Consider the following 13326-nt stretch of genomic DNA (forward strand, 5'->3'; position numbering starts at 1 on the left):
ATTCATCACCTCTACTCTGAAACATCTTCTGACATCACAGCTTTCCCCTCCCAAGGCCTGTCATCTCCCTTTAACATGGGAGTCATCTTCAAAAGGGTTTTCCTGCCACTTGCCTTTCCCCACTGGTCTTTCCCCCCTGCCCACTGAAGTAACCTTTCCGGAACAGATAACACCCCTACCTACATAAGAAACCTTAGGGGGCACCAGCTTATAAAATAAACTTCATGCTTCTTGTGTGACACGGAAAGCCCTTTCAACGTGACCCTAAGCTACCTACCGTTCCAAAGGGCCCTTCCTCCTTGCCCCCATGCTCTGCAATAAAGTTACGTCGGGGGATTTCTGGGTCCCCAAACACCCCACAGGCCTCTCTTTTCTCTGACTGTTCTCAGGTTGTGTCCTCGGCCTGGAAGGCTCTTCCCCCATTGCTCCCTGACCCCCTCTACTCACCCTTCAAGGCCCAGCTCAAGTGCCATGCCCCCTAGCTGAAGCCCCCCTCTCCGGTGAGCTTACCACCCTGGATGCGCTGCACGGAGCAGTGCTTATCTGTGTCTGGCTCAAGTTCCCTAGGTGAGCTCGCTGAGAGTAGGCAAGCCATCACATTAATCTGGGAATCCTCCACGGCCTGCTCGCAGCTTGGCATGTAAGAAGCCCGCAAAATATGCGTCCTGAATGAATAAAGTACGTGTCCTAGATGTTTGTATTCCATTGCAACTCTTATTTTAGTATCGGCAGTCATGCTGGAGAATGAATGAGGAGGCCCCGTGCTCCTATCTGAACATATAAATGAGACAGTGACCTCATTTTCTGTGTTTTCTAACAAGTTTCTCTCAGATGCCACGTCTGCCCCAGCCTTCCTCAGCCTTTTGAGACTTAAGTGTCAGGGCCTTGGTACCTGCAGATGCAGCTCCTTACAAACGCATACCAAAGCAATGGGCACCCCGGGCCACCAGCTGGGGGGCCTGGGATCAGCTGCACTGTCCCGTCTTCTGTACCTCAAGCCCATGGGCACTCCCAGTCTGTGCTGTGATGGCCTTTCAGGCTCTCCTACTAGATTTTGCCTTGGTTCTTTTTTTTAATTTTATTTATTTATTTTTGGCTGCATTGGGTCTTCGTTTCTGTGCGAGGGCTTTCTCTAGTTGCGGCGAGCGGGGGCCACTCTTCATCGCGGTGCGTGGGCCTCTCACTGTTGCGTCCTCTCTTGTTGTGGAGCACAGGCTCCGGACGCGCAGGCTCAGCGGCCATGGCTCACGGGCCCAGTTGCTCCGCGGCATGTGGGATCTTCCCAGACCAGGGCTCGAACCCGTGTCCCCTGCATGAGCAGGCAGATTCTCAACCACTGCGCCACCAGGGAAGCCCTGCCTTGGTTCCTGAGTAAGTCTTTTGCTCGGAAGAAGGGAAGGAAAATAGCATTTTTGGAGCACCTTTTCTGTACAGGGCCAGTGGCCAATGCTTGACGTTAGTTAGCTCACTCAATCCTTGCAGTAACTGGCTGAGGTTGGTGTTTTCTTCCTCTCTTACAGATAGCTCCTGGAGAAGTTCAGGCCCCCCCCGCCCCTCCCCCAGCAAGACTGGCCAGCAGGAGGGTAAACTGGGTCTGTACAAAGACAGGGCTGTGCTCTTTTCTCCAGGCCCGCCACCTTGCCTGGCCCTTAAGACCAAGGAAGGAAACAATTTTTATCATCCAGAACAGTAGTTTTGAAAGTTTTTCTTTTTTTAAGTCTTCCAAACAAAATCTTACACAGAGGCCACCGCAGTAAGCAAGGAGTCTCCCTGGCTGAGCAGGTGCTGGGAACCCAGAGCCCTGTGTCCTGACCCCACTCTGGCCCCCTGCAGGTGCCTGTGGCGCTTCTGTGCATCCACAGGTTTCCGCAGCGCACAGGTTTACAATGCTGCTTGAGCAAACACTCTCCGGGCTTCTCCCTGTTGATGGCTCCCTCTGCCAGCCACCAGGGAGTGGTAGCGTTGGGCAGAAGCCCTGCTTGGGTCTCCTCTGCTCCCGCTACCCCAACTCTCACCCTGGCCCAGCAGGAGTGGGCATGTGGCCCCTGGGGAAGGGGGGAGCAAACGAGGCCCTTCTGCCTGTCCTGAGCAGCCTCATGCTGATGCTTACACCCTCACCAAGGCTGTGGGCTTTACTCTCTTTCCTTTTCCTTCTTCTCCTGGGATTGACGTTTGCTTTGGGAGTCTGTTTGGCATGGAGAGAGGGGCCCAGCCCTTGGAGGACCCCTCAGGCCTGTGCCCTGGTGGCAAGTCACAGATGAGAGCTCAGCAATGTCGCCAGTTGACAACCACTCCTACAGTCTCCCTGGTCCCCCTGCCCCGCAGGCTGCACTGCAGCGCCCCCGGGGACTCTCCATGCTCGGAGCACTCGAGACCCTTAGCAATGGCTCTGTGTATCAGCTGCTGGTGCCTAAGGGTCCCAGCAATGGAATCTACTCCTATCTCTGGGCCTCTGACTGCTTTCATGGCTCAGGAGCTGGGCAGTGGGCTGCTTGATGGTATGGGCTGCTTTTAAGCAGGGGCTGGTTGTAAGGTGGCATGAGACCTGCCGTGCCTGGGGCTGGCCTGAATTGCAGTGTGCTCTGCCCAGCTGTGTTCGGAACTGATTTGTTTCAATCCAACTGCAGCCCATCCCCATTCCAGCATTTTAATAACAGCATTCAAGAAATAGGAACATAAAAAGGTACATGCCTTATAAATGTGATTCTGATGTTCTCTTTGGATATTAATTCACATTAACTGCCTCAGGTGAGACCGATACCCGAAGAGAAATTGGCAGCAGAATCCTGCATGGCAGTCCGATAGCGTGTGTAAGTGGAGGTGGCAGTAATGGGGTTAGGCTCTCTGAACGGCCCTAGGAAGAGTCCGGGGAGGTGGGCGTGGAGGGCTCATTAAAGCGAGGGGAGGCCAACACTTAGGGTGGGTGTGGTTGGCTCTGGACCCGAGAGATAAGAGTAGGGACCTGAGGCACCAGAAAAGCCGGAGGAGGTGGGAGGAGATGGGCATGTTCCCAGGAGAGAGCTTGGCCAGCAGGGACCATGTGATAACAGGTAGCAGAATAAAAAGCAGCAAAACAAAGTAAGGTGAAACAAGAGCTGGAAACAGAAAAGAGGAGAAGGAAGAGAGTAACTGGGAGAGCTACAGTCACGTGGCCAAAGTCCAGAAGGGTGGAAAAATTCAATCTGATTCTACCAACGTTATGAGGTGCTCTGTGCCAGGGGGTGAGGGTGTAGCCAAGTCCTGGCCCAAGGAGAGGAGTGAGGCAGGATGCAGGAGTGCTTTGAATAAAGATGGGAGTAGAAAAAAGAAACGGGTGGCTGGTGAAGTGAGATGGGGCAGAAATGAACGAATCTTGGAGGGGCAGGAGTGGGCATGGAAGTGCCTAGAAAACCTCCTTGGCGGGGCTCTGGGCCATGGTCACTGCCAGGATGAGCTCTGGGGGGGTCAGAGGAGACAGGTCAAAGAAGGAGCTTTGGAGAAAGCTAGTGGGTCCCTTGGACATTTGGGGAACCCTGAGGACAGTGGTCTTGGAGGGGCCCTTGACAGGCTCTCTTGTCTCTGACGGCCCAGCCTCGAGGGAGCTGAGGGGCGCGTGCAGGTACCTGCATGATGCGGACGTAATCCGCGCGGTGCAGCTCACTCTCCTTGACCACCTTCTTCTTGAGGGTGGCCAGGCTCCTCTCCAGGTGCTCCCGCTGACGGCTGTACTCCTGCTGCAGGTCCGAGTTCAGCCCTGTGATCTCCACCTGATGGGGCAGGAGGAGCTCACCGTGAAGGAGGGGAGAGCCTGGAGGGCAGGGGAGGGCGGAAAGGGAGGCAGAGCTCACCATGTCTGCCCGCTGCACGTACTTCTCAAAGAGAGCGCGGAACTTCTCCTTCAGCTGCCGGGGTTCTTGGATGTACGCCACACAGTTGTGAAGGTCCGTCTTAAACTGTTTGACCAGCGCCTCCAAGTTCCGCTCCTGCAAGCAGAGGCATTTACTTCTAGCCCTATAGGAACTCTCCAGGGTCAGGGGCTGCACCCTTGTGACTGCTCAAAGGGACAAGAGACACCTCATCTAGGACTTCACCGTTGACCACCAGGGGCCACACAGGGCCCAGAGGCCTAGATGGGCACCTCGCCCAGAGGGAGAGGCCCTAAAACTCCTGTGTCCCTGGCCTGAACAGTTGCATTTTTAGGAGGCAGCACACACTGATTCCTTTATTGGCTCTAGATTCCTTCCAGGACCACAGGCCTTAAAAGGCTAAAAGAGGTGCAAGTGGTCACCTACTCCTTTCGGAGCCAAGATGCAGAGCATCGATTCTCCCTTGCAGACCCCTGCGCCAGGGCTTCCCTGCCCCTTTGTTAGCTCACCCAGCGTTTCTCCTTCCTGAGGGCTGCTGTGAGTGGGTAGGGAAGATAATGACAAAATTGAGCAGACTGGTTCATCTGCAAACTTGGGCTACGTCCTCCCTCTTCCATCATGCTTTCTCAGATACCCATCTTCCCCTACCCCTGACCTAGAGAGACTCTCCTTTTTCTTCACTCTCACAGCTCTTTATTCACGTTCCATAATGTTCAGCCTTGGCTGGCTGCTAATTACTATGCACATGCCACAGATCACCTGGCAACCTCTTCAGTTTGTGAAGGGCAGGATCTGTATCCGTTCACGTTGATAGCTCTGCAGCTTCTAGTATTACCCAGTACAGAGTCAATCCTTAATGTGAGGGGTGGAAAAATTCAATCTGATTCTACCGACATTACGAGGTGCTCTGTGCCAGGGGGTGAGGGTGCAGCCAAGTCCTGGCCCAGGACCAGAGACTGGGTTCCCAGCCCTGGCTCTGTATGTGCTCACTAGCTGTGGGTGCTGGGTGAGGTTTCGAACTTCCTAATCTCTCTGACCTTGCTTTCCTTGTTTATTACATAGAGAGACCAGAATAGGCGATTTCTGAGGTCCTCTTAGCTCAGTATTGTTTTGGCAGCCAAGCCTTTAACCACCGACTACAGATGATCTCTCTGAACAGGTTCCTTCCCAGGCCACACAAGCCAATGTTGTGAGCATTCCTATAACACTGGCTTCCCACCTCCTTGATCACTATACTCAAAGTCATTTTATAGTCTCAGATGGATTCAGTTACGTAAATGTACATGAGCCTGAAATAGGGCAGGGCTGTGAACAAGTAAAGAATGCGAGTTAAAATGGGTGTATCTTAGCTACGGGCTGGCTCTGTCTCTTGAAAGCCAGCTGCCCGTTGCAGACAGGCGCCAGCTCCTGAATCCAAGAGCTGCCGGACTCTGAAAATCCTCACACCTTTTGTCTCTCTCTGTGCATCTCCTGATCAGTAGCTCTTAATTTCTGCCACAATTCTGTGATGTTCAGCTCCAGCTGTGTGTTCTGCTTATGGAAACGCTCCAGTTCAGTTTCCATCTACAGACAACAGGGGAAAAAGAGTCAAGAATAAGAAAGTAAGCCAAGGAAGACATGCAGATGGCCAATGGGCACATGAAAAATGTTCAACATCACTAATTATTAGGGAAAGGGAAATCAAAACCACAATGAGATATCACCTCCTGCCTGTTAGAATGGCTATTATCAAAAAGGCAAGAAATAGTAAGGGTTAGAGAAGATGTGGAGAAAAGGAAATTCTTGTGCACTGTTGGTTGGAATGTAAATTGGTGCAGCCACTATGGAGAACAGTACGGAGAGTCCTCAAAAAATTAAGAATAGCTGTATAACAGAGGATCCAGCTATCCCACTTCTGGGTATTTATCCAAAGAATGCAAAAACACTAATTTGAAAAGATATATGCACCCCTATGTTTATCGTAGCATTATTTACAATAGCCAAGATATGGAAGCAACCTAAGTGCCCATCAGTGGAGGAATGGATAAAGAAACTTTGGTACACACACACACACACACACACACACACACACACACACACACACACACACAAATGGAATACTATTCAGCCATAAAAAAGAATGAAATCTTGCCATTTGCAACAATATGGATGGGTTCCTTTAGGGTATTATGCTAAGTGAAATAAGCCCAACAGAGAAACACAAATACTGTATGATTTCATTCACCTTTGGGATATAAAAGACATGGAAGGAACTTAAATGTCCATCGACAGATGATGGATAAAGATGTGGTACATATATACAAAGGAATATTACTCAGCCATAAAAAAGAATGAAATAATGCCATTTGCAGCAACATGGATGGACCTAGAGATTATCATATTAAGTGAAGTAAGTCAGATAAAGACAAATATCATGATATTGCTTATATGTGGAATCTAAAAAAAATGATACAAATGAACTTATTTACAAAACAGAAATAAGACTCAGAGACATAGAAAACAAACTTATGGTTACCAAAGGGGATAGAGGGGGTGGAGTGGGGGGAGATAAATTAGGAGTTTGGGATTAACATCTACACACTACTATATATAAAAGAGGTAAATAAGGATAGCACAGGGAACTATATTCAATATCTTATAATAACCTATAATGGAAAATAACCTGCAAGTTTTATGTATAACTGAATCACTTTGCTGTACACTTGTAACGAACACAACATTGTAAATTAACTGTACTTCAATTAGAAAAACAACAAAAAACAAACAAAATAAATGAACAAACCAAACAAACCAAGCACATAGATACAGAGAACAGAGTAGTGGCTACGAGAGGGAAAAGGGCAGGGCAAGGGCAACATGGGTAAAGAGGAGTAACTGTACGGCGATGGATGGAAACTGTACATGCTGTAGTACATATGGAAGTAGAAGTATAATGCTGTTGGGTGGGAGGGAGGGAGACGCAAGAGGGAAGAGATATGGGAACATATGTATATGTATAACTGATTCACTTTGTTATGAAGCAGAAACTAACACACCATTGTAAAGCAATTATACTCCAATAAAGTAGTAAATAAATAAATAAATAAAAGAACAACAACAACAACAAAAGAAATATAATGCTGCACACATGAAACTTACATAACATCATAAACCAGTGGTACCTCAATGAAGAAAGTCAGAGAATGAAAATTATATTTGAGAACTGAAGTCTTTCAGTGGGAATGTTTCCCCTGCTACCAGGGCACTTCCCTTCTAGTTCCCACACTGGAAGGAACCTTTCTTCTTACGCCTCACCGTCCCCAAAGCTCCCCACCCCTTGGCTGATAATGTTAACCCAGATCATGTGTTTCTATAGCCCGGCTATGAATTTTTTGCCCTTAGTTTCCCTGTTCCTTCCTTCTTTTCTTGAATTCCTTATAAATTGACTGGAACCTGTAACCTGAGGCAAGGTTCTGCAGAAAAGCAGCTTTCTCGTTCTACTTTGTGAAGTTGTATGAGTGAATCTTGACCCTCTGGGGCCACAAATCATCAGGGCCGACCCTCAAGCAGAAAGTTTTGAGGGACCAGCATGTAGGTGTCCCCAGTCTAAGGCATAAAACAGAAAAGAGGAGGCTGAGAAGGAAACTTTGCCTCATCATTCTGTTGAAAAGGTCTGAAAAAGACAACTTCAGAGGGCCTCATCTTCAAAAGAAAAAAAAAAAGAAGCTACCCATGAGCTTCTGACTCTTTATTCATTGTTACATGGGTATCAACCAAGGACAGGTGAGTAATAATCAGAGCTTCTGATTAGAATGAGATCAGCTGTAGGTGAGCTCGTCTTTGATTTAACTCCTGCCAAAAGCAAAGGAGTGCAGTCTGACTGACACGCCAGATCTGGTGGATCTGGTGGATCGAGAGGTTTGCTGACTATTTTGAGGGGGATGGGGAGTTCACGGGGTTTTTTCCTGGCTGGATGGAGTAGCCCCTCTAGCTTAACGCAGGCCCTTCGGCCAGATTTCAAGGCTCCCGGCCAGCTTCTCGGGTACCAGGAGGCCCTAGGGAGCCGCATCCTGGACAGGAAGGGGCAGCGTTTGGAAGAATGTTAGCCTAATTACAGGAAGCATTTTGTACGAACAGAGTAGCCCTTTGACCCAACGCCTGGCATAAAAGCGGCTCTCAATAAATATTCATATGAATAACATATGAATAAATGAATGCATCGCAGGTATAGAAGGCCAAGGGAAGCAAGACTGAGGGAAGGGAGGAGAGCCTGAAACAACCTGCCTCTGGAAGAATGATAAGATAAACATGCAATGTTGGCAGAGCTATGTGGAGCCGCCTGGTAGAGGACACAGAGCAAGTGTGGATGTTTACATAGCTAACGAAAGAATGTATCCCTTAGAAAGGACTGGCAGGCTGTCACAGGCATAGGGATACAGACCTGACTGAAAGGCAGTTTTCTTCAAGAAGCCCCGGGTCTAGAGGGATTAGAGGGAAGTAAATGAGAAGTTCACGTGCAGTAGGATCAACACCATCGGCAGTCAGGGCGGAAAGGGCCCTGTGTGTGCACAGTGCAGCTGAGGGGTGGCACCTAGGGAAGGGACGCTCCGTCGGGTTTTGTAGGAGGCATAGGGTTTAAGGACAAGTTGGGAAGGAGAATCTCAGGCAGAGAGAACAGCCATGCACAGCAAGGACCAGAGGCATGGGCAGCCTGGCACATCTCTGCAGGCTGCAAGTGGTCCAGCCACCCCTGGACCTTGGAGGGGTGCGTGTGAGGAAGTGGGAGAGGAGCTAGAGAGGTCAGCTGAGCTGGATCACGCAGGAGCCTGGGGCTGAGGCTGGAATGGTGTGAAGCTCGGACTTTACCCTGCCCAGAAGTTTAAATAGGTCAGAAGCTTGGCCCTTATCCTGAAAGTTCAGGGAGCCACTGACAGGTCTTACCCAAGGAGTGGCATGATCTGGTCTGCACCTTAGGAGGCCTGATGCAGAGGCTGTACCGGAGAGAGTAAGACTGGAGCCAGGTAGCCTGGTCAGGAGGCTGCCGCTGTGGCCCAGGTGAGATGCTGGTGCCCCAGACCAAGGAAACGGCCGCTGCAAGAGAGAAAGGGGCTTCTCCAAGGCCTGGGTGCTTGCAGCTGGCTGTGCCTCTTTCTCTACAGTCTTAAAGTCAGCAATGACCGGATTAGGTTAGAAAGGAAGTGATATGAGCAAAGCGTCAAACCATGCCGAGAGTAAAAAGAATCTATTTCATAGAAAGATTGACATAGAAATATGTCAACTTTGAGTAGTTGGCTGGTCAGCCGGGAGACTGACCAGTGAATGGGAACAAGCATCCTTTTCCTGGAGTGGAAATTCCATCTACTTGTCCAGGTGGTACTCATCATATTCAGAGATTCTTAGTGGGGAGCGGGGGCTGGGGAGAGGAATCTTGACCCCCGCCCCACCAGGGGACATGTGGCAACATCTAGAGACATTTTGGGTTGTCATATCTGGGGGAGGGGGAGGACTATCTCTACCTCTAGTGGGTAGGGACCAGGGGTGCTGCTAAATACCCCACAATGTACAGGACTGCCCCCCGACAACAGGAATTATCCACCCCAAAGCGCCAATAGTGCCGAGGCGGAGAAAACCTGCACTAGATGAAGAAATAAAAGAGTGTGAAGTAAAATGATGAGGTTCTGGAAACTCCTGCCCTAGGAAGGAGATAGTCACGTTTCATCAAAGAGAAGCTGCAAGAGTGTCTGTGAGGGAAGGCACTTGAGTCAGGGAAGTTTTCTGTTTTCAGGCACGGATGTCTCAGTCCTACAAAGGAGCCAAGGGCTTGCAGCTTCCTTCTTGCAGGGAAAGGAACTTCACAGGAGGTCCACAGCAGGTGGGCCTAATGTGTCTGACCCACAGAGGGAAGCCACCAGGTCACAGGCCCCCAGGGAAGGAACTGGGCCCAGACATCAGCCCTGGCAGCAACTGGCACCTGGGGTGGGGCAGGAGGGGTCCTGTTTGACTCTTTCTCAAAGGGGTGGCATATTCCCTGCTGAGGATCAAAGCCGTGGTTGGTCCAGTTACTGAAGGGAATGTGAATAATCTCTCAGGTGTGTTGCAGTGGAAGGCAACCAACCCAACCTTAAGTGCAGTTGACAAATATGTCAGATGAAGTGGGAGAAGTGGGGCCGTGACTGCCAGGGGCCTGCGGTGCATCCGCTTTCCAGGCAGGTAGGGCCCCTGCTCTTTCTCATCTTCTCAGGCTGCCATTCTTGGGCCCTGAGGTCACTCAAGAATGGCAGGAGGGCCAGAGGAGGCAGCTCTGTGGTCAGCTGGGAACATCCTTCCTTATCCCAGAGGCCAGGGAGAAAGTCATCGTCACAGGACATATCCTCTCTGGATGTCCCAGCCCTGGACTGGTCCCACCACGTGGCCTCTTTTCTGGGCCTCCTGGAGAAAAGGCTTTGCTTTTCTCCCCAATAGCCCTTGTGGAGTCAGTTCTAGTTGGGCCATCGATACACCCTGCTACCCTTTTAGCTTTGCTTTTCTCCATGATAGCCCTTGTGGAGTCAATTCTAGTTGGGCCATCGGTACACTCTGCTACCCTTTTAGCTTTGCTCAGCACAGTTAGAGAAGATGGAGGGGGAGTAGGAGGCTGTTTTGGATAGGGTAGCAGGGAAGACCTCCTTGGAGAGGTGACACATGAGCTGAGACGTGAAAGACGCAAAGAAGCCAGTCGTGTGAAGATCTGAGAGCCTTCTGGGCGGGGGGAGCAGCGCTGCAAAGGTGCTTGTCCTTGGAACTGTCAGAAAGCCTGCAGGCTGGAGCCAGGGAAGGAGCCTGGAGATATGGCTAGAGAGGCTGGTTGAGGTGGGATCACGCAGGGCCTCTGTAAGGAGTCCGGGCTTCATTCTAGGTGGGAGGAGATACCACTGGGGGTTTGCTGTGGTCTCTATGTGACCAGACTGGAGGCTGGAGTCAGGACCAGAAGAGAGATGATGTAGGCTTGGACTGGAGTGATGGCAGCGGAGGGCAAGGAGGGTTGGATCTGAGATATCGTTTGGAAATGGATCAGATAGGCATCGGTGACTTGGATATAGGAGTTAAAGAGAAGGGAAGAACCGAGATGGCTTCCACACTTCTACGTTAAGAACCTGGGTGGATCGTGGTGCCACTGACTGAGAAACGGGGAAACTGGACGACGGGGAGGTCAGGACCACCCTCGTTTAGATGAACCGTGGACCCCACTGTCAGCTGCTCACTGCCCAGTGTGGGGAGGCTGACAGGTAAACACGTCATAAAGAAATGCCCTGTGTACTGGGCAGAGGGGCCGAAGGGGAACGCTTGTACCCCACTGGGCTCTCAGAAGCCCTCGTCCCTTGCTTCTGATCTCTCTCCTCTCTGCGTCCATCCTGTTTGCTTCCCGGAACACACTCTTAATTTTGCCACTTTCTTGCTCAAGAGCCTTTGATGACTTCCTACACTCCTTATCAGATGAAGTCCAAACACCATGGCCTTGCGTAGGGCCCCCACCAGCATGTTTAGTCTGAGAAAAAAGTGTTGAATCCGGAGGGGTGTACTTTCTGGTGGACAGGCTGGTGGCTGAGTACACATCGCCCCCTGGTGGCTGAAGGCCCAGCAACCGTGGTCCAAATAGGTCCAAAGCCCACCCCAAGGCCCCGGGGGAAGCCAAATCCCAAAGCACTTTGCTTTTGCACCACCGAACCCCCGTTGGGCCTTCCCGTGGCTTCTTCTGCGGAGTGGATGCTGCCCACACCTTGGGAGCAGGGAGGGGCTGTGAGGAGAGCTTCCTTTCTTTTTTCTTTTCTTTAAAAAAATTTTTTTTTTTGCTGTGCTGAACGGCATACGGGATCTCAGTTCCCTGACCAAGGATCAAACCCACAGCCCCTGCAGTGGAAGCATGGGAGTCTTAACCACTGGACCGCCAGGGGAGTCCCAGGAGAGCTTTCTTTCATTCCCTCCTGGCCAGCCAGGAATGGTTGGGAAGGAGGCCAGGGGGTCCAGATGGCTTCTCACCTTTTGAATCTGTTCCTTCATCACTTTGATCTCATTCTCTCGAGGTTCTATTTGCTTCTTCAGCTCCTTTATTTTGTAGTCAAGCACAAACTTGAATTTCTCTAGTTCTTGATTTTTCTTTTTCAGATCATAGATTCGCTTCTCCTGTGCGTGAGAGGAGAGAGAAGTTGAGAGAGCTACCAGGAGGTCCTGGTACGGAATCCCTTTAGGCAAAGTGCACAAATCCTGTGACCTCCTGATTGAGGAGGCCACAGACTGCTCCCCTTGCTGGGGACACAAAGGCCGGATCCCCCACCAGAGGGAACCATTGACTTCTTGGCTTCTGTGCCAGGACTACATTCATTCACTCACCCATTCAGACAGGTTTTGGTCAACTGTGTTTTCCAAAGCTCACCTGGGCAGCATCTCCTGTCGTACATGCTCTTCTACAAGAGAAGAGCGTGCTTCTTATGCTTCTCCATCAGGAGGTGGTGTCTAATTCCCTCCCCTTGCATCTGGCTGGACTTATGGTTTGCTTGTATCCAACGAATGAAACTCAAGTGATGCTGCATAGCTTCCCAGGCTAGCTTGGAAAAGGCCGAGCAGATTCCACCTGGTTCTCTTGGAACACGTGCTCTGGGAGGCCATCTGCTATGTGAAAAGTCCTCCTACACTGAGACCTCCAGGCTGGAGAGCATGTTTGGTGCTCTGTCAACAGTCCCAGCTAAGCTCAGCCTCCCAGCCATGCTGGTCAAGGGGCTGGACATGGGGATGAAGAAGCCACCTTGGAGGCTGGTCTTCCAGCCCCCTGCTGCGGGAGTCACCCAACTGAGGCCCCACTAGGACCCAGACATCGGGGACACAGACAAGCCATCCCGTTGTACCCTGTCCAAATTCCAGACCCACAAAATCTGCAAGCATAATAAAACAGTTGTTTTCCACCACTACGTTTTGGGGTAATTTGTTGCAAGGCAATTGTAGTTGGAATGTAGGTCTATCCATTACCACACATTTACTGCACAAAGATCTTTTGCCAAGGTCGGAGATTCCAAATAGAAATACGCCACAGTTCCTACCCTTACAGAGAAACACACTAGCTGGGAAAGCAGATGTGTCAACAAATGTAAACCTACACTGTGACAGGTATTGTGGAAGAGGGAGGCACATGGAAGGCGTGGTGTGTATTGAGGGTGCTGAGAACAACTTGTGTGAGTCAGGGTGGTGGTTCATGGGGACAGTGAAAGGTGAGCCTGGAGGGGAGGAGGGGAGAGAGGCAAGGGTCTTCCATGTTGGGTTAAAGAGTTGAGAATTTATCCCGGAGGCCAGGAGTTGGTAAGCTATAGCACTCGGGCCAAATGTGACCTGCCGCCTGTTCTCATAAAGTTTTTTTTTTATACTTAAAAAAAAATTATTTATTTTCGCTACGTTGGGTCTTTGTTGCTGCGTACAGGCTGTTCTCTAGTTTCAGCGAGCAGGGGTTACTCTTCGTTGTGGTGGGCGGGCTTCT

General features: G+C 50.5%; 1 protein-coding gene across 1 annotated transcript in view; it reads right to left on the minus strand.

Moving 5' to 3' along the window:
- CFAP57 (cilia and flagella associated protein 57) overlaps nucleotides 1-13326 on the minus strand; it is a 76982-nt gene that overhangs the window by 10318 nt on the left and 53338 nt on the right. The window contains exons 17-20 of the mRNA XM_060142649.1: nucleotides 11841-11984; nucleotides 5292-5408; nucleotides 3828-3962; nucleotides 3603-3746 (exon numbers count right to left, since the gene is read on the minus strand). Of these exons, the coding sequence (XP_059998632.1) occupies nucleotides 3603-3746; nucleotides 3828-3962; nucleotides 5292-5408; nucleotides 11841-11984 (540 nt within the window). The remainder of the gene's footprint in view (nucleotides 1-3602; nucleotides 3747-3827; nucleotides 3963-5291; nucleotides 5409-11840; nucleotides 11985-13326) is intronic.

Source organism: Lagenorhynchus albirostris, chromosome 2 (genome assembly GCF_949774975.1).
Source record: "Lagenorhynchus albirostris chromosome 2, mLagAlb1.1, whole genome shotgun sequence".
NCBI lineage: Eukaryota > Metazoa > Chordata > Mammalia > Artiodactyla > Delphinidae > Lagenorhynchus > Lagenorhynchus albirostris.